The sequence below is a fragment of the Pyxicephalus adspersus genome, chromosome 5, assembly GCF_032062135.1.
Source record: "Pyxicephalus adspersus chromosome 5, UCB_Pads_2.0, whole genome shotgun sequence".
NCBI classification, from domain to species: domain Eukaryota; kingdom Metazoa; phylum Chordata; class Amphibia; order Anura; family Pyxicephalidae; genus Pyxicephalus; species Pyxicephalus adspersus.
Window position 1 is genome coordinate 46,453,572 of NC_092862.1, and position 21,077 is coordinate 46,474,648.

General features: G+C 38.1%; 2 protein-coding genes across 6 annotated transcripts in view; one reads left to right on the forward strand and one right to left on the reverse strand.

Moving 5' to 3' along the window:
- Window positions 1-5,248, reverse strand: part of MYOM1 (myomesin 1) — an 85,714-nt gene extending 80,466 nt beyond the window's left edge. For all 5 annotated transcript variants that reach the window (XM_072411368.1, XM_072411370.1, XM_072411366.1 and 2 more), the window contains exon 1: window positions 5,189-5,248. The gene's annotated coding sequence lies outside the window, so the exon portion shown is untranslated. The remainder of the gene's footprint in view (window positions 1-5,188) is intronic.
- A 1,630-nt stretch (window positions 5,249-6,878) lies between these two features.
- On the forward strand, window positions 6,879-20,297 carry LOC140330866 (myosin regulatory light chain RLC-A). Its single transcript, XM_072411373.1, has 4 exons — window positions 6,879-7,034; window positions 13,690-13,895; window positions 17,464-17,625; window positions 19,442-20,297. The coding sequence occupies exons 2-4, from the start codon at window positions 13,712-13,714 to the stop codon at window positions 19,612-19,614; spliced, it is 519 nt and encodes a 172-aa protein (XP_072267474.1). The 5' UTR covers window positions 6,879-7,034; window positions 13,690-13,711; the 3' UTR covers window positions 19,615-20,297.
- Window positions 20,298-21,077: the final 780 nt, after the last annotated feature.

A 21,077-nucleotide genomic window follows, 5' to 3' on the forward strand; every position in this document is an offset into this window, starting at 1 on the left:
GTTACTATGTAGAACTAATATTTGCCTGTTCTGAACAAGCAGTGAGGGCTATTTAAAATAAGCTCCCATTCTCCCCATATCTGAAAGCATTGGTGAGAAATTAATTTTGAAAATTACTGTAATCTTAGCTATTTATCCATGAAAATGTGACATTTAGCCCCTTCTAAGGGGAACAACCAATAGGTGTTTCTAAGTTGTTAGAAACTGATTGAAAGTCAACTCCAGGGTGCTTGTTGTGATCTTTATGTAATTGAAGTATAATAAAAAGGTAATGAAGTAAATTTGACAATAGAATACATTAAAAAACATTTAGAAAAGTCAGAGGTCCCCTATTTTAAAGTTTCTTTACATCATATTAAGGATATATGAATAATATAATATCTATAGTATGGGGGCAGTTGCACTCATACAACACTAACATAGCTTATCGGTCTTTGATGATGGTCTTAGGACTTGTTGCCATGGTACAAGTTTTAGATGATTCTGAATTATTTTACAGGTGTTGATCTCCTTCTGCCAGGTTTTGTGTTCGCATAGATGTGAATCCCATCTGACATAAACAAAAGTCCTTAAACAGGGGCTAAAAAGCAAACCTGTATTTTGTTGGGTGCAAAGAAAATTCCCTGTCTTTGTATAAAGAAACATGCAACTCCTTTCCCTCACATTCTTGTCACATACCTTGTACCTGTCATTGACAGCAAAGGTATTGAGTTTTTTTTGTAAAGTATGTATTTAGATTTTAGCAGGTATGTTAGGTATTTTTTATGTAAAAGGATGACTAATGCTTCTCCCAAAACTAGTGGAAAGTGCCTTATTTTCGCAGCTAGAGGAATCAGTTCGGAGACAGTCGATCAGACTGGTCAAATACATTCTGCTAGGTAAATACATTCAGCCCACATCACAATTGCATGGTATTGGAAAGCTTCTAGTATTGCTCCTGATTTTATTAAAGGTAAATTTAATTGAATAATGATTAATTATAAATTGACATGTACCTTTAAAAAAACCTGAATAAGTTTTATAAGACATGGGACCCGTGGAGGGAATTAGGCAATGTGTATACTCTAGGAGTGGGAATCCCCTCCATACTCTTCCTTACCCAGTTGGTTTCCCCAAATAACTTACCGCTCCCCCCCCCCCCCCTTTTCTCCCGTAGTTCCCTCAAATGTTTTTTTCTCTGTTTCCCTTATGTTTATTACCCCAACCCCGATTATTTAAAATAATTCTGATATAGAGTAAATGGACCTGAAAGGTATGAGGAATGGGTATGTTATAATAACTCTTGATTAAACCTTTTTTTTATAGATAACAATGAATAGGTAATAGTTCTCTAGTTTTATTTAAATATGGAAATCCAGGCTAGTTTGGACAGTTATTTTTGATGACCCCCTTATACTATGTTCCCTTTCCCTTCTTGTTGTTTATTTTACCAATGTTTGCAAATTATTATTGGGAAAACTAATATTCTTTTTTGAAAATAAAAAGATGACTGATCCCTAAACAGCAAAACTGCAAAAAGAAAGTTGCTATGAAAATCTCTGATCATAGCATGTCAATACCTGCAAACCATAATATGTCTATGATAAATGTTGTACACACAATCTATGAAAACATTTTTTAGGTTTGTATAATATTTCTTCAAAAACTGTATCCAGTCCCAGCCATGGTACAGTGACCGAGAAAGAACACCCTGGAGTCATTCAATTTCAAGAGCTAGTCAAAACATAATTACTATCCCTTGATTTATTGGTTTTGTCACTGTACCAGAACACCCTATGGGAGATTTTGGAGAAATCTTTTGATACATTAGACATCTACTGAATCAATATCAGTCAAATGAGGATACTGTGCAGGGATGCCTGTATATTTTTAAAGTTTCCAAAATCAATAATCTCTGTAGTTATTCTCCAATACGGCATGTGGAGTAACAACAAAAATCTTTATTATTTGTAAGCTTAAGAATCATATCAAATAGCAATTGAGAGATATCAAAAGTGAGAACTGTTAGTGTAAGTGTCCATAGACCCTTATTTACTGCATTTGACATGCATTTTGAAGTCACCCCAAGCACAGGTACTTGCTTTGCTTTGTGCTGCATTTCTTTCAGCATGTCCTTATTATTTTGTATATGTTGTGGGACTTATAAGCATGGTGAAGGTTAGCACTCATGCCTTTGCAGCGCTAGGTCCCAGGTTCAAACCTCAGCCAAGACACTATCTGCATGGAGTTTGTAGGTTCTCCCCATATTTGCGTGGGTTTCCTCCAACATTTCAAAAACATGCAGTTAGGTTAATTGGCTTCCCTTCAATTGACCTTAGACTGTATTAAAGACATATGACTATGGAAGGTCAATTTGATTGTGAGCCCCTTTGAGGGACAGCTAGTGACTTAACTATGGACTTCGTAAAGTGCTGCGTAATATGTCAATGCTAGATAAATACTGTGTAATATTAATAATTAAAATGAAAAACAGCAACGAAATTAGGATATGTGGCTCTGCAGATGCATTTTCAATTACAAACACTATCTGACAATTAAAAAATTGCAGGATCACCCAGATTCAACTATGATAGTCTACCTTTTCCAGTCTTGGAGAGCTTTAATAAATCAGGCCCTGTGTATTTAGCTGTTTGCCTGCCACTTTGAAGTGAAACTATTTTATTAGCTTTATAAAAATGCAGTGATACTGTAAGTGTACAGTCCTGGCATGGGTGGAAATTATGGCCAATCAGGAAGCTGAAGATTTTAAACCTGGATAAAACAGAACTCATCATCATCCCCCCCTCAAATTCCAAATCTCCCCCTGACATATATCTAACTGTTAACAACACTGTTATTCGGCCCTCCCCTCAGGCACGTTGCCTTGGTGTCACCTTTGACTCGGCCCTCTCATTTACCCCCCCATTTACCCTCCATATTTAGAACATTTCCAGGTCGTGTCAATTTCATCTACGCAACATCTCCAAAATCTGCCCCTACCTCTCTCCAGAGACCACCAAACTCCTTGTACACGCTTTTATCATCTCTCGTCTGGACTACTGTAACCTCCTCCTCTCTGGTATTCCACTAACCCGACTCTTTCCTCTACAATCTATTATGAATGCTGCAGCCAGACTCATCCATCCTTCCCTCCGCTCCTCTTCTGCTGCCTCTTTGCAGATCTCTACACTGGCTTCCATTTCACCTGAGAATTAAATTCAAGCTCCTGTGCTTTGCCTTCAAATCCCTACACAGTTCTTGTCCCACTTACATTTCTGACCTGATAGACAAATACTCCCCTAGCCGCTCTCTCCGCTCCTCTGATGACGTACTACTGACTTCTTCATAACTTCATCACACGCATGGCTCCAAGACTTTTCTAGAGCTCCTCAAGTTCTCTGGAATGGTCTTCCTCGTCCTATTTGGCTTGCTCCTACTTTTTGCCCTATTAAAAGAGCACTTAAAACCCATTTTTTCAAACTTGCCCACCCATCTTCTTCTGTCTCGTTTTTCTCTCACTACTTCCCACTACTACAAATCTCCCATCGTATTGTGTGTAAATTCCCCCACCTACTAGAATGTAAGCTCTTCGGGGCAGGGTCCTCCCCTCCACCTGTGTCACTGTCTGTATTAGTCTGTCATCACCCCTATTTAATGTACAGTGCTGCGTAATATGTTGGCGCTATATAAATCCTGTTTATTATTATTAATAATAATAATAATAATAATAATAATAATGATGATGATAAAACCTGGTAGAAGATGAAAGTGCCAGTGGCAGGGGAGTAGGTGGATATCACAGTGTTGGAGGAATTTGCTTCTGATATGAAGAGGTTAACCTTTCTAACCCTGGCAGAAAAAGAAAAATAGATGATGGCATTAATTTAACCCTTGCCCTTGCTAATGCGTAGGCAATTACTGCCCTTTAAGCCCCATAAAATACCCAATTTCCCGGAATAAACAGATGAATTTGATGTTCTGATCAGCTAACCATGAAAAAAATCCAGGCACAGATACTTTTGACAATATGCTCACTGACAGGGAGAGAGAAGTTGTTGTAATTCTATGGCTGGGCTTGGACACAATCCTACATTCCTAAACTGATAGGCAGTGACAGGGTAAACCATGAATGTTATTTCTCATCAGATTCCCATCTTACTATCATCATAATGATTTATCTCACTTCTACTTTCTATCAGTAAACACTTTTCACATTTTTACTTTGCTAACCCAGTAAAGTTCAATTATTCCAATGCTTATTTATTTTAGTTCCTTGCATCCCAGTCATGCAATTGTTTTCTAATGCTCAGAACCTGTTATTAGATCATGAATGATCTGTTCCAGTAACAGAAATCTGATGCGTATATAGCCTAAGTGTAATCAGGGATCTGTACATACAATATACAAGATTTTGCATAGATATTATGCATTCCATAAGTGACTATTTTTACTACTTACCTTCCCCAATTGCTGACAATGTATGGCATCTTACAAATAATAGATAACATGCTTGAAATATGCATATCAAAGACGTCAGTTCCAGTATTACTCTAATCAAGAACACTAATAAGGTGGGAATGTAAACCCACATCTAAATCTAAAGGCATCAAAACAAGAAAAAAGTTCAATTTCCTTTATTTATAATTAGAACATTTGTATCCTCTACATTGTAAATAAAGGAAATCACATTTTATTTTTATACACAACAGTTTTTCTTGTTGGATGCCTAAGAAGTCCCACTAATTTATATACCGACTTTATTAGTGTTCCTAATGTATGGTGTCTGCTTCAAAATTCTTCTAAATTCTTTGGCAGTGTTTACAAAATGCAACCATACTGGTATGTACTTTAGTTCTATTACATAGAACACAATATAAGAAATGCAAATCACTAACATAAAGAAAAAAAATCGTTTGTGGTTTTTATTATGTCCAGTTGGTTTGCAATGCTATCTGTTTTACTAGCTATATGTGAAGAATATCTTTATATTGTGCATTATAGTTGGAATACACTCTTCTTGAATGTAATTACAGTCTTTTATGTTCTGTTTATCTCCTTACATTCCAGCTATTCTTTATTCATTCATATTTACTCAAAATTGTGGATATACTTTCATCTACAGTGACACGGGTCAGGAGAGAGTAAATTTCCCTAATGTAAATGTTGTACCTAATATACCTCTATTATATATCTAGTATAGAAAACCAACCAAGATGGCTTAAGATCCAACACCAGGAAGATGACTGGGTGAAGATGGTGGTGCCTGCAACAAAACATGGACAGGTAAGTGCAATTGAATCAAAGTGATCAGGCAGGTCATTTTATTGCAGATAGGCCTAGTTGAATTATTTAAAAAAGGTTTGATTTGAAAATTACAGTTGTGTGGCTACAAATTAATGAACTGAGATTTATGGCCATACTTGCCATTTGTACCAGGTTACCTGCAATTACCCTGCAAATCCCAGGGTCACATAGACGCTGGCAAAGTAAAGAATACCCAAAATAGCCACAGTCAGCCATTGAAGTATAGAACACAGGGATAGATATTTGGGGAGAGGAGGGGCTATAGAACAAGCAAAGATAAGTTAGAGCACAATGTAGTATGTATTCCTAATGTGTTTATGAAATCACTAAAGTAAACCGAACACTGATGTCCCCTATCTGCCCCAACTAAACACCAATGTCCCCCCCATCTGCCCCCACTGAACACTAATGTCCCCCATCCGACCCCACTAAACACTAATGTCCCTCTCAGCCCCCACTGAACACTAATGTCCCCATCTGACCCCACTGAACATTAATTAACCCCTCTGCCCCCACTAAACACCAATGTCCCCTATCTGCCCCCAATAAACACTAATGTCCCCTATCTGCCCCAACTAAACACCAATGTCCCCTATCTGCCCCCACTAAACACTAATGTCCCTCTCAGCCCCCACTGAACACTAATGTCCCCATCTGACCCCACTGAACATTAATTAACCCCTCTGCCCCCACTAAACACCAATGTCCCCTATCTGCCCCCAATAAACACTAATGTCCCCTATCTGCCCACACTAAACACCAATGTCCCCCCTCTGACCACTAATGTCCACATCTGCCCCCACTAAACACTCTCTGGACACGACCCGCCCACTCTCCCATTGCAGGCTCAGATCTGTGATGGGAGAGTGGGCGGGGTTATGTCATGATGACATCACTACGGGAGTTGTTTAGGGATTTTATACATATAAAGACAGCATTATATGTAAATATATTGTGTCTGGTCACACCCCCATCTATGTGACCACACCCATTTCTCACCTGGGCTCATTCTCACCTTCTCACACCCTTCGTATCTTTTTATAAGCTTCCTGTCTGGCTATTCCATCAAATTTATGACTTGTCACCCATATGTCATTTATGGCAACGACTACGTCAGCCCGCAAATAAAGCCATTCATGCCTCTCAGGTCTCATTGTAGCCCCAAACCCAACTTCTAGTTCTATGCTGACACGCCTATCTTTTCACACCTGTGTGTATTCTACCCTTACAGATGACTTCATCCCCCGTGATAACACCCCGCCGCCTCATTACACGGCATCTCCACAAGCTGACTTTCTGGCACTGAGCGTTCGTTCTACAAATCCAACTCTCGCGAGATCACAGCGTCTGCTTCCATACAAGGACATGTGTCAGCCAAAATCCCATGACGTCACCGTCACTGGAATGTAGCCCGCCCTCAGATATAGAATGTTCCAATCCTAAACATGGGGGAAGCGTGATTTTAATTTTAACGTCTGAAATGTTATATATCAGCCGTTTATTATTTGTACAATAACAAAAAAGTAAAAACATTATTGACGTATGTCGTTGTAAGAGTATTATCCTTTGTTGAGTGATTATATGACCCCTCCGCGTTGTGTGGTTTGCTCCATCCGCTCCCTCCGGCGAGTAATGCGGAAGTGACTGGTCGGAGGAGTGTCTGTGTGAGGGGTGTTGGTCGGGTCTGTGAGGTGATAACGTTTGTGCAGAAGAAGAGAATAGCCAGCCGCTTGTTTGCCTCTCTGTGTGCGGTAAGTATGATGCTGGGACGGTAATAGGTGGATGAGGCCGCCATAGGAGCAGAATACATGCGGAGGGGGATTAGCCGGGGTGCTTTTATTCCTTCACCTGGCCTACAGGCGGCCGCGCCCAGCTCTGTGCAGTGATGTGTGGGGAGCCGCCTCTACAAGTCCGGGCCCTGGTGCCTCCATCACCTATGTCCTGGGGGAGCTGAGACTTGTAGTACCACAATGAGCCGGGGAGGGGCCTCATATCTGTCAGGGTGTTCTGTGTTTTAGCCTGGTATCGTGTGATAGAAGATGATGGGCTTTGCTATGGCATTGGTTTTGCTTAATTTCTGGCTTGTACAGCCATGTCTGCTGGAAATGTCACAGTAATAGCAGATCAGTGTATGTGTGCTGCTAACAGACAGGGGGTCAGCAATATACCTAGGTTAGTCAGACATGGGAAGCTCTGTATGTTATAGGAAAAGTTTTGTTATATCCCTCGTGCTTAATCTAAAGCAAATCTTCAGTCTGTGACAATTCCTATAGCATGTCTGTGGTGTCCGACCATCCCCGGTGACATGTCTGAGGTCTCTGACAATCTCTTGTATGCCATCTCTGACCCTCTCCTGTTACATTTCTGTGGTCTCTGGTTCTCCCATGTGATGTTTATTAGGTATCTGACCATCCCTTGTAATGTATCTGTGGTCCCTGACCATCCCCTGTGACATGGCTGAGCTCTCTAACAATCTCTTGTAGTATGTCTGCCATCTCTGATTCTCTACTGTTCTCTACACGTCTGGGGTCCCCAACATATTATTGTAGTATGTCTACTGTCTTAGACCCCCCTGTTACATTCCTATGGTCTCTGACCATCCCTTGTAATGTATTTGTGGTCTTATCCTCTCCTGTATAGCATGTCTACTGTCTCTGACCCTCTCCTGTGACATATTTGTGGTCATTGACTGTTTACTTTAACATGTCTATGGCTGTGGCAGCATTTTGCTATCATGTGTGACCCATTATAGATGTCATATAATTTGATTAAGGGTGGCAGCCTTTGTTAGATTTTAGGCTTTAATTAGCGTACTTTAGAATTTGTGAACTTGCTCACATCTACTTCTGCCTGTGGGAGAGATCATAAAATAATTTTGCTCCTGGAATGGGGTTATTATACAGGTTTTAATAGAGTGTTAATTTTGCTTTTTATAGCTTCATTGGGTGAAAGTGTCTCAAGAGCATCAGCTATGACAGCAGTGTTCTCCTCGGCCCCTTTTTAGCAGGACGCATCACCCAGCACTTTTTAGTAACCACCCGGCTGTGTCTGGGAGGTTATTGAAGAGTTTGGTCACTAAACAGCAGCTGCCACCCGCCTAGAATTTCTTCCACCCAGCTTACAAAAATTCCTGGCTTAAACACTGGACAGGCTTTTGGATGTTCAGACACAGTTGACCACCATCAGGCATCTTTGTTGGGCTGAGCACCCCAAAATGGTAACTACTTGTGTATGTGTAGCCCCATGGTGCAGGGATGGGCGGCAAACTGTAGACACCTCTGACATCATCTCATCAGGGAGGAGAAGTAGTGATAGGACAAGGATTTAGAGCCAGTCTAATTACTAGATTCCAATTACAAGGGCGTTGGTAAAAGTACTAGTATGTTAATGTACTAAGAGAAAATTAGAGAACTCTTAGAAAACTTTAATCCCAAGTAAACAAGCTCCATGTGTATAATAGTGTTGGCAGCAGATAATTTTAATTATTCGTAAAACACTGCAGAAAAACATTATATAGTTTTGTAATTTGGTTTAAATTCAGAGCCTGAAAAAACAATTTTCTATCTCTGATGCCTAAATTATCAGACACATTTTTGTGGCAAGCACTGAGTTTAGAACTACTTAGTGACTCTTCACTATTCATGAAATGAACACTTTTATCAAAAAATGATAAAGCTATTATTTCATAGACCTCATTTCCATATCCTCTTTTTGATCTCTCAATGTTGATAGTTCTATAGAACATCTGTATTGAGCACACACATTTTATCATTACATATTGCTGGGGTGATGTTTTCTGTAGATTGCCTGGGGCTGGTTAATCAGAAGTTACACATTGAGCAGAGTACCAGCAGTTTCCTTCCTTTGTAAGTCTTCTGGCTCTGATAGACATAACATGATCATGAACATGCAGGCTCTTACAAAAGATGCAGCATTACCCAAGTCTGCCTTCTCTTCCGGTTTCTGATAAGTAAAACTTTTTTTCTTTGTTACAAACATTAAAGTAAAAGGTTATTTTGCCCCTATTTTGTTTTCACAAAAGATCTAATGGAAAGTTCCCTGATAACATTTTGTAAAGCTGTACATAAACTGAAGCAGGAATGCTTTGAAACTTTCCTAAATGGAGTGCAGATGTTCCTGATAGAAAGGATTGCATAATCAAAGCTGGATTCCTTTTTATGTTCAAAATGTTTTTCCCTCAAAGAATTCTTTTTACATTATCACCGTCATGCTTGTGCTGCAACATGCAGATGATATTTTACTTTAACTATCACGGTTAGTCTCTGACATCAAGATTATTCTGTCATGACCAGTTTACCCATGAAAAGAAGTGTGTTGTCTTATTATTCCACACCCTTTTGTGTTAGAGGCCATCCAGTCCTACACGTTGTCCTACAATAAAAATATCTGAGCTCTGTTCTCCCCAGATTTTTTTTTTAAGCTGGGTGGGTAGAAGCTGTAGGCAGGTGGTCAGGGCAACACGTTAAATGTAGTTTTTCCCAGATGTTGTTGCCATTAGAATCCAGTAACACTCTAATTCTGTCAGCTTTCTTCCAATTTTCTAATTCCCACACACTTAGTATGTCCTATTTTACCTTTGTCTTTGTATTCTTATTACTGTCCAGTGCCCTTGTATTGTCACTATGCTGACTATATGTATATGGTGCACCCAGATAAAAGGTGGTGAGGGGAACATTGCTAATTCTACTATAAGTAGGTTTTTGGTATACATAATTCTGACCTTCATGCAAAGTATACCTGTGCTCCCAAGGTGTACCAATTATAACCCAAATACTTATGACCAGTACACAGTGCATGGCATCATGAAAATTGCTCAGCTATTACCAATTTCCAATTCTGTTACTGTTAGTATACTAGAATCACCATGCTGTATATCATGACCGTGTATGATCACTGATTACTGTAAAGTGATTAATAACTTCCAAATGTCATCTCGGCTTCTCTCTTATCAGTGAATCATGTAAACAGCAGCCTTTGATGTGGAAGTCAGCAAAGCGTAAAGGCATATCCTGCACACACTGTACATGCACAGCAAAAGAAAATAAATATCTACCAGAATTCCCTACAGACCTTTCCTGTATTTTTCACCTGTTTTTTTGGGGAGCAGCCAGAACTCTCCAACATCCCATGAGATACTGAACACTTCATTTAGAATACTACCATATTTTTAATTACTTTTAGTACAGAAAGTTTAATGTTTAGGTGATAACCTTCATTGGAAAACATACCGTAAGTTATTGGGGATATTAAACTCCCCAGTGCCCCTAAAATACCGAGAGGCTTCTTATATCTTTCAGAACTGCAGGTGGGGAATGTTCTATGATTTTTCCTTTTCTTCATCCAGAATCATTTTGGGATCTTCTATCTTGGTTGGCCAGGCCGGAAAGACAAACCTCTAATACATGCATGTGGTAGTTCATTCATTATTGGTAACCAGCTATGCATTTTTCTATGAATAGTTCTTTTTTATTTCAATAAAGAATTCCTATCTAACCTATTTTGGGTGAATGGCTAATGCTTGCAAATTTCCCTGTGTGTTTATGTCAGATGTTTTGCATACATGATTTTTCCGGGGTCCTTGGATCTTTGTCAAGTTAAACATTTATAAGTATCGGTGACAAATCCAAAGCGAGCGGCAATCATGTCATTATTGGCAAACACTTTGATTGTGTTAAATTAAACATAATCTGTTTTTGGCCAAGCTCAGACATGTCGCAGTTTGTTAGGAATTTAGGGTTAGAATTCTCCTATTCAGTATTTCTAATTTTCTAATATTTGTTTATAGTAAATTCTAATATAGAGCAGACAGCTAAAATTGTTTTGTGTGTTATTTTAGAGCAGTTTTGCTTTTAGAATTTTATCTTGTAGAATTTTATATTGTTTTGCCTGTGAGAGAAGAAAACAGTATATTCACTTCATATTGGTGGCAGCACCAATTTCCTTCCTTTCACTACCCCCCCCTCTCTGCCTATTCTTTCCCTGGGAACAAAAAAAAAGACAACCAGAACTTCTAATCATGGAGTAGTATGTTTCTGTTTTCCCTTACTCTACCGTACACAGTGGTCTCAAGTGAGTTGTCCTCTCTATACAATTTAGATTGCAGCTCCCAGCTGACACAGGATTTCCCCTCATTCAGGAAAGGTTGTGCAGCCAGTGGGGCCTACTTTAAAATTCAGCTGTTGCTTTTTGCTACATGAGAAGATTTAAAGAGGAGATTACTGTCATCAAATATCTGTATATTGGGGTTAGTATGATCCTCTGGTAAAATTGGTTAATGTAAAAACTGAATGAATGCATTAGGACCTCAGGTTCCTCTAAAATTTTCACACCGGTAATGCTTACAGCTAAACCCTAAGGAGATATAAAATACAGAAATGAATAATTGGCTGCACCAGGGTCAAGGTAAACATACCATCCAAATTGTATGTTCTCTGCATGTTTTTGTAACATCTCTATCTGTACACAGATCTAAAAAATACTTTTTCTGGTGTCGTCTGACTTGTAGTTCTGCTCAGAATTAAAGCTGGATCAAAGATTGAATTTCTTTTCTCTATTCTGGACAGTTTAAAGGGTTTTGCTTCATCCTAATTGTGGAAAGCTAATATGACAAATACTTAGTCATTATTGTAAAAACAAACAATTCCTGAGATCAGATACATCTCTCTAAAACTTTGACATGTCTTCTTGTTTTCCATTATACTCTGATCTGCCATAATACCTTGATCACGCCGGTGATTTATTCCTTTCTGAACATTGACGCAGCACTTTCAGCTGTTCCCTCTTCCTCATAGTTTCCACAATGATATCATACTAGTAAATAAAGCTTAGATTTTTTTAGTTGTTACATTTAGTGTAGGGAATGTGTCCTTCTAAAGCCAGATAGTGACAGGGATAATCACAAAGCCTATTTGAAGTTCAGTCTCTGAACACAGTCTCTGAATACTATTTGAAGATCCGTAAGGTAAGTTTGCTTCGTCTTTCCTCTTTTATTTTATCATGGGAAAGATTTTACATACCGAATACAGGATTGTTTTATCTTTTAACTTTTTTGTTTCTTTTCAATATTTGTAATGTTTCATGTCCAGATACCTAACAACATATCTTTACTACATCAACTTTTTACCACGGGTAAATTAGAGGGAGGTTTATCAATTGTGTCATAGCAATGCAGAACTGGCTCAGAGACAAAGGTGCTGGGTATACATTAACGAAGAAGTAGTCAGAGAATTAGATGAATAGTCATTACATAAATCAGTCAGGAAATATTTATCATTTTACTGCCTTGTAGTAATATATATATGAAATGGATTTCAGTAGAAATCTAAAAGCTGATTATAACTCTGTTTGAATTTAAAAAAATAATAACCATTCTTTTTTTCAGTTAAAGCCAATCGACAAAATGACTTGAGTCAAGGATCTAATCTATTCAAAACTTGCATAATGTATGCCTAGCATGACACATATATCACTATGAGATTACAATTTAATAAACTTGCCCTCTACTGCTCAAAATTAGTGCTGCGCCAGTATAAAGCCCGTCCTTATCTTTGCAAAACTGTCCCAAATATTTCTCAGTTCTTTAGTGACTGTTACAATTGCCTGCCCCCAAAAATAAATGCAGACTGGTTTGCTCCCAACATTGTTGGTAGTTTGCTTTAACAATTTTATTTGTGTTTTGAACATCTAAAATTGTCCCTTTATTTCAGTGCTGTCTGGTAAACTCAAGTGGTGAATTCTATTTTATCTTCACATAGATAGCTTTTTTCCATTAGGTGTGTAGAGTAAAAAGCTGAACCTTATAGAACTATCATGGTTAGTCTCTGACATAATCTAACGCTAGTTTGTCAAATCTTAAGCTTTGTTCTTAATCACATGTAGTCCTCGGGTTACATACGAGATAGGGACTGTAGGTTTGTTCTTAAGTTGTATTTGTATGTAAGTCGGAACAGGTACATTATTTTAATAAATGCAATTAGGACAGATGTTTGTCTCAACATATTATTAGACAGCATGGTGTCAGTTAATCACAAACAAAGCAAAAAAGCAAAAAAAAAAAAAACGTCTAGAGCAAGCTGTGCTTTGATGTGCAAAAAGAAACAGCTGGAGAGTTTGTCTTGGTCAAAAAGTTACAAGAGCTTGTAGAAGAGCTCAGTCTCAGCTGTGTTTAGCAAAAGATTTCCTCTGCAAGTCATGCAAACCGCCCCTCTCCCCTCCAAGCCTCTGTGCTGCATACCAGTGAACAGGGAAGCCCCTTTGGTATCTAGGAGTCGTCCATATGTCGGATGTCCTTAACTCGGGGACTACCTGTACAGCTATACAGGGGAACACTGTGCAAATATTTTACTGTAATGACATATTTGCTTATTCATTTATTTTTTATTTCAGCTAGACCAACACAACCGCCAACATGTCAAGCAAAAGAGCAAAGACAAAAACCACCAAGAAGCGCCCTCAGCGCGCAACCTCCAATGTATTTGCAATGTTTGACCAGTCCCAAATCCAGGAGTTTAAGGAGGCCTTTAACATGATTGATCAGAACCGGGATGGTTTTATTGACAAGGAGGACTTGCATGATATGCTTGCATCCCTTGGTAAGTTATTTAGTAATTCTGATTAAATGAACATTTATTTGTATGGAGAGACAAAACTTGTAGGTTCTGCCAATAATAGGGTAGGGTTAAAAATCCCTGTTAGATTTTCTTTTTTGTTGCTTCTTGTTGAGATTTCCCTTGTAGATAGTTGTTAGTGGAACATGTTTTTACATGGGAATAATGGGGGCAGTGATGACCTGGACAATTAGAGTAAATATATCTAGTGGTTACAAAAAGGGCAATATACACCTGGTAGGGGGCCCAAGCTCTTCCTATGCCATCCAAAAGAAATAAAATTTTGACTAGGTACTTTAAAACTTAAGACCATCTCTAACACTACCTCGATACAAACTTAAAGTATTTAAAGTAAATTTTTTTTACAGGATGTAATTTTAACTTTCTTTTGAATATTCATTGTTTGGCTGTTTAAATTACAGAAAAATAAAAAGGTCAAATTGTCAAAAAAGGTTAATGTGCCTATCAGCCTTTCCTGAGAGACAGTTGGGGGACAACACTATGTACTCCATAAAGCACTCTGTAAAATGTCAGCATTGTATAAATGTTTAATATTATAGGGTTACTTTGGCAGGTTATTGGCACACGATATGGCCGCTGACAGGGCTAGGCAGTGTTTTATGTATTTTATGAATACACCTAAAGGTTTGCTTGTTGTATGATACAGTTGTGAGTGGACACTGTTCTGTGTTGGAATGGCTCGGGCATGAGAAGTGAAATACATATTTCTCCTTTGAATAGTCTCTGAACAGTTATGTAAATTATATATTATATGCCTTGGATGTTGATGAAGCTCTGGTTTTCTGAATTGGAATACAGTTTTGTTTTTTGTTCAGTTCAAGAACACCTTGCACGTATGATGGATCATGATAGTCTATCTTTTCTAGTCTCATGGAGCTTTGATAAATCATACCCAAAGATTAGAACTTCTTGGTGCTTCTGGTTTCCCTACCACCTTAGAAAGTACAAGAAAGATAAGACCATGCAACCTGATGTGAGGTCTACAATAACTTTTTTTTTTTTAAGGCTCTAAAACATTGCAGTAGAGGCAATCTTTGATGAGTTAAGGTTTGCTTGTGGCACCTTAGTCTAAAACTATAATGTCTTCAATGAAACTGATATTATATTTTGAAGGGTTCAAACCCTTAACAAAACTTCATCCTCTGTCCTAGTTTGTGGAGTGACTGCGTTCCAGGCTGTCTACCTAGAAATGTCTAATGTGCTGCTAATTTGTATACAATATTCTTCAAATATGCCCTAGGGTGTCTTTGGTTTATTTTGGGTAGGGAAGAGTTGGAACTCTGTCAGGTTTTTATAGCTTATTGTTTGAAGCTGGATGATCCAGCAAACCTAAAATGGATCTGGTCCAGGATTCAAATCATTTGCTAACAAATAGCAAATGACTATTAAGAAATCCATTCCAGGTTTGCTGAAAATCTAGAGGGAAATTGAAACGAATGACCCGTTTTGATGGCAAGTGTCTCAAGGGAACTCCTCTCCATTTTTAGAGATTTCACCTTACCTCCAGTTACATCCATTCAACTGGAAGTGAAAGGAAATCTTCATCAAAGAAGTTCAGTACAATAGAGATAAAAAACAAAAATAAACTGGCAGAGGTTTTTAGATTTGCTGTATAATTTTTGCTATACCTACACTTTAAAGTGGAACTAAAGTCCTGCTACAGAACATCACCATGAGGTAGGTTTTTTAGGTCCATTATGTAAAAAGAAAACCAAAACTCTGACTTCTGGTTATTTTCCATCGTCTGTTTCTATGGGGCTTGTGCTGCTCTGTGTACATTGTGGCTATCTGTTTTTGTCTCCAGTATGGGAAGTGGATGTAAGTCTCCCTGCCTGAACACTCATTCCCTTCCATATGAAAACAGATTCTTTACTTTGTGGGAGACTGTAAATGAACTTTAAATAAAAATATAGCTGAAAGCTTCCCAAATATCAACTATGCTTTATTATTACACAGTATTGTTATAGTGCCAGCATTTTACACAGCGCTTTGCAAAGTCTATAATCGTGTCACTAGATGTCCGTCATAGGGGCTCACAGTCTAACGTCCCTACCATAGTCCTATGGCATTACCACAGTATAAGGTAAATTTTGGGGGAAGAAAATTATTCTAAGTGCATGTTTTTGGAATGCGGGAGGAAACCCACACAAACACAGGTGGAACCTGCAAACTCTATGCCGATAATGTCCTGGCCAAGATTGAAACCCTCTGGACCTGGAGCTGCAATGGCCAGAGTGCTAACTTCAGAGCCACTGTGCTGCATGTAAAGTTGTGTGGCAGTACTGAACACATTTGTAGCACACTAATAAATAAATATTTTTCAGCTTATTTTATGTTCTTTGTAGAATGCTAAAAACAGGTGAAACCAAATAGGATATTCTGAACAGAACTCAGCAAAAGACCTCAAGAATAGAGCAATTTAACACTGAAAAGCTCATTCAAACTATAACACTATTTATGTAACCTAAGACCTGAAGTTTAATACATCTACAGGGTACCTTGGTATAAGTCCTTAATCCATTCCAGATCGTTCGACTTATAACAAACAGGATTTATACCAAACAAAATTTTCCCATAAGAAATAAAAGGAAAATGAATAATCTGTTCCCATCAAAAAAAATCGTATTGTTATTGGCATATTATACATTGATGGGGCTGTATATAATAATTTTAACACTGCTTAATACTAAAATACATAAATACAAAAGCAATAAGGTGAAATAAATGAAAATTTGACCTCCCTTTACCTTGCTGAGAAGAGTGGAGTGCCTACTAGGATGGTGCTGAGAAGGGAGGAGATGTTATGTACCGTATTTTTCGGACTATAAGACGCTCCGGCCTATAAGACGCACCCAATTTTAAAGGAGAAAAACCTAGAAAAAAAAGATTCTGAACAAAATCACGCGCTGCAGCCGGGAGGAGAGCGAGGAGAAGCCCACAGCATCGCGGGATCGGGTGAGTATGATTTTTTTTAATTACCGGTATATTTAACGTGTATTCGGTGTATAAGACGCACCCACTTTTCCCCCCCAGTTTTGGGGAAGAAAAAGTGCGTCTTATAGTCCGAAAAATACGGTAAGTCACAGAGAGTTATAGCGCGGATTGTTCACTGAATGGTAGTAATTGGCATACTGACGCTCGTGGGCAGTCATGGCTTTGTCTCGAAAGAGGTAAATAAGGGTAGTGCGCGGTGACCCATACGAGTTCTAGCACAGAGGTTGTATACCAAGCAAAATATTTTGTGTCCAAACAGGACTTATACCAAGTTGGACTTATTCCAAAGCGGACTTATACCTTGGTTTTATATTTTATACCTTGTATTTAGGTCTGCAGTACATTGCTCATCTATAAAGTTATAGACCAGATTATTTGTGTGGTTTCCACTTCTTTCTACATGTAAATTAGAAAGCATTTTTGTGCTAAACTCCACCTCTGGTCCAATAATTTGTTTGTCATTATGGCAGTAGATAGATTAAAGGGATAAAGATTTGTTGTGAATTTATGTTTTGATTTTTTGCTTTCTGTATTCAAGGCAAGAACCCAACAGATGAATACTTGGAAGCCATGATGAATGAAGCACCTGGACCCATTAATTTTACCATGTTCCTTACAATGTTTGGAGAGAAGCTGAATGGCACAGACCCTGAAGATGTAATTAGGAATGCTTTTGCTTGCTTTGATGAAGAGGGAGTTGGTGAGTACATTGGCTGTTTTACATGGACATGGCTAGGGGCCACACATTTTTATTTTACATTTCATAGATTCCAGTATCTTCTTTGCTTTTTCACCAGTTGTTTGACATTAAAGTGTATCCAAACCCAGAATATAAAATGTTAATATTTTGCCATCTACTGGTCTTGCAACGTGGTATCTGCATTACCCTATGATTTTTTTGTATTCATGTGATAAGTTGGCAAATAGCATCATTTCACTCTTCCACTGTATTTTAAATGGAAACGGTGGCTGCCTAGAAATGTCTCTATTTTTTTTTTAATTTAATACATGAACGGTTGGGAGTATATTAGTTTACAGAAGATAGATAAGTTCCCACTGCTCACAGAAAGTGATAAGAAATCTTCTCTTCTGGATTGGTCCAGAACTAGTTTCTGTGCTTGCTGAAATGTTCTTAGCCTAATAGAAAAGTAATGCAGCCATGACTGGTAAACTTAAGTATGAGTTAGATTTTTTTTGGTTATCCTTTAAGCCAATAGTTGTCAACTTGTGTGGTGAAGGGGTCTCCGATTGAGCCCCCTAACATCACCAAAGGGCCATACAAAATTTTTTGAAGATTATATAGTATAGCAACAAATGAAAGACTACAGACATACTAGATAAAATTATGTTGTGAGAAATAGGTTTGTTTGCAGACTGGAAACCTGTTATGGAAGAATGTGAAAACCTGGCAAAATGATAGCAGAGATCATTGCTTCTGCCTCTCTACAAATCTTTTCTCTTACAATCACTTCAGACTGCTGGGGTACACAGGCTGCATAAACTGGAGAATATATTTTGCATGTTATGTATATTTTTGTTGTTGGTATTAAAGGTGGGGATTTGTAAATTAACTTATTGAGCAAGGGTGGGGAAACCTAATAACTCTTCATGTCTCCATTACCAGCAGTTAAGATAGATCAGCCACAGGAATGTCACCATCCGCTGTACAATGCAAACAAATTCTGGCTGCTGTGGTGCTGGTTTTCTTTTTTGGAAGCTGTCAGGGACCTAAGATATGCAAATGTAGGATTCCTTGCTTGCCAGGGACATAAGTATGAATACTTTTTTTATAGCGAATAAGGAATTTTAAATAGTGTGGAATACATTAAGATTTCTAGTGCTAAAATAGAGCCTGTTAGGTTCAGTACAATAGAAAAGTCAATATACTTACCTACAGCACTGCAGCCTCCATCAGTCTTTGTGGCATTTTACCTTTCAAGTGGTGGATGCTTGTAAATGTTATGATTATACTATTTGTATATTCTAAATGAGAAGTTTAGCACTGTAAATAAAGCCCTAATTTACCTTTGTGTCTATAGCCATTGTGAAAACATTTATTTGCAAAGTTCACAACCGATGCACTGAAATTAAATCTCCACAATGTACCCCTAGGTTTTGTTTAGAGGGATTTAGAGTAGGCAGTATCATATGGTTTGACTGCTTTGTAAATGTGAACTGCCAAGACTCAGATTAACATTTTTGCAAACATGGTTTGATATTAGCTTATCATGAGACTATCATTCACCTCAGTTCTCCTGCTAAACTTTTCTATAGACTTAAATAGGAATGCTTTCTGGATGCTTTCCAGGCGTTTTATATATGTATTTGGAAAGTTTTGTGGAAATATTTGGGAGGACAAATGCTGTGTTTTATTTAGTTTTTATGTCTCTCTGTTTCCTGTGCAAGACAAACAATGCTTGCAAAACCACTCCTGTAGTTTTATAAAGCCGGGGACGTACCTTTGGTCAACCCTGCTTCTTGTGACCTCCAACCTAATAGCTTCTATCTATTTGTAGGTATCATACAAGAAGATTATCTGAGAGAATTGCTGACCACAATGGGAGACAGATTTACAGATGAAGAGGTCGATGAGCTTTTCAGAGAGGCACCAATTGACAAGAAGGGCAATTTCAATTATATTGAGTTTACACGTATACTAAAACATGGAGCTAAGGACAAGGATGATTAAGTCTTTGTCACATATGCTGCAAGATGTTCTTTAGCTTCCTGCCTTCTCTGAGTCTCTCCTCCTGGTAGAACTGTGCATGCATGTAGCTCTTTAAACCTTCTCTGTGTATTTATGGATTTATTCCAGGCCTGTTTGGCACACGCACATCTGTATAAGCAAACTGGAAACAGAAGATGTAATTGTAACGTGTTACTAGGAAGTGTAAAGAATTCCTGCACAGACGACCAACACATTCTGTCATTTTTGACATTAGCTGGATTTTTTGCTATTTTGTAATAAAAAATGGAAATAAATGACTGTCATTCAAAAAAAAAATCTCAATGTGGTCTGGCAGAGTGGAAACGATCCTTGTAGTCAGAGTAGTTTGAGTGAAAAATGTGTAAATGTCACTTTACCTCTTGACTTCCAATATGCTTAAACCATACAAAGTGTTTCACCTGCTAAAGATCACACTTCTACATCTGGCAGCTGCCTGCACTGCACATTGATCTTTCATCTCCTGGATATACAGTATATATGTTTTCTAAGACTCATACTAAGCAATGAGGGAGTTACCTAGGGAGTCCCATGGGGGCCAAGAATGATAACATGACTTTGCCATGCGTAAACGGTCAAACACACTTTTATTTTCAGATCTGTTTCAATATTTCAACATTTTATAAAATAAAAGTGTTTTTATCAGGCTTTGTGTGGCAGTGGTATTTATTTCAAGTTGTACCATGATTCACCTTCTGCAACGTTTTTGCTTACTATTTCTAAAGTAAAAATCTTTTTCTCTTTAGCTTAGCGTATGCTTAGAGAAAACCCATAACATTGTTTATTATTATTTTCTCTTGGATAGTTATCCCTAACTTTCTGTTCTGGATATTTAACAGGGAATGAGAGGAAAAATAAATACCTTTTAGATTTTAAAAGAACTGGTGTCCCTCTTTTGATGATTCTTGATATCTTCGATCTTCGTTTCAATCTTTGGCCATCTTGAATGGCCAGGATTTTGTAACTCATTCAGTACCGGCAGCCTGCACATGTGCAGTTCAGGGTTCATCAGTTTTCCCTTTCTGCAATAAAGCCCTGCTTGCTTGCAAATTTTAAAGCGGACTGGACTTTAGTTCTGCTTTAATGTTTTTGTTTTTTTGCCCCCCGACTCCTGATGCCTATGCACATGTTCCCTAATGACATGGGGGGGTATCCTTGAAAGATTGAACTTGGAAGGCACTTGTACAACTTGTTTCTATAAGAAAAACAGTGACAGGTGTTAAGGATATATATCATAAGAAAAACATAAAAGCTGGCTTTGAAAATACTGATTGCTTGGCTATCATGCATATGCAAACACTTAATCAATGATCCTGAAAAGGTATGCATATAAAGATTTCTATAGTATCTACCAGTATAGTCGGGTTGTGTTCTGTATAGTCTGCGCTTTCTATTAGTTTTAATCGGAACAATTTCTATGCCCAGAG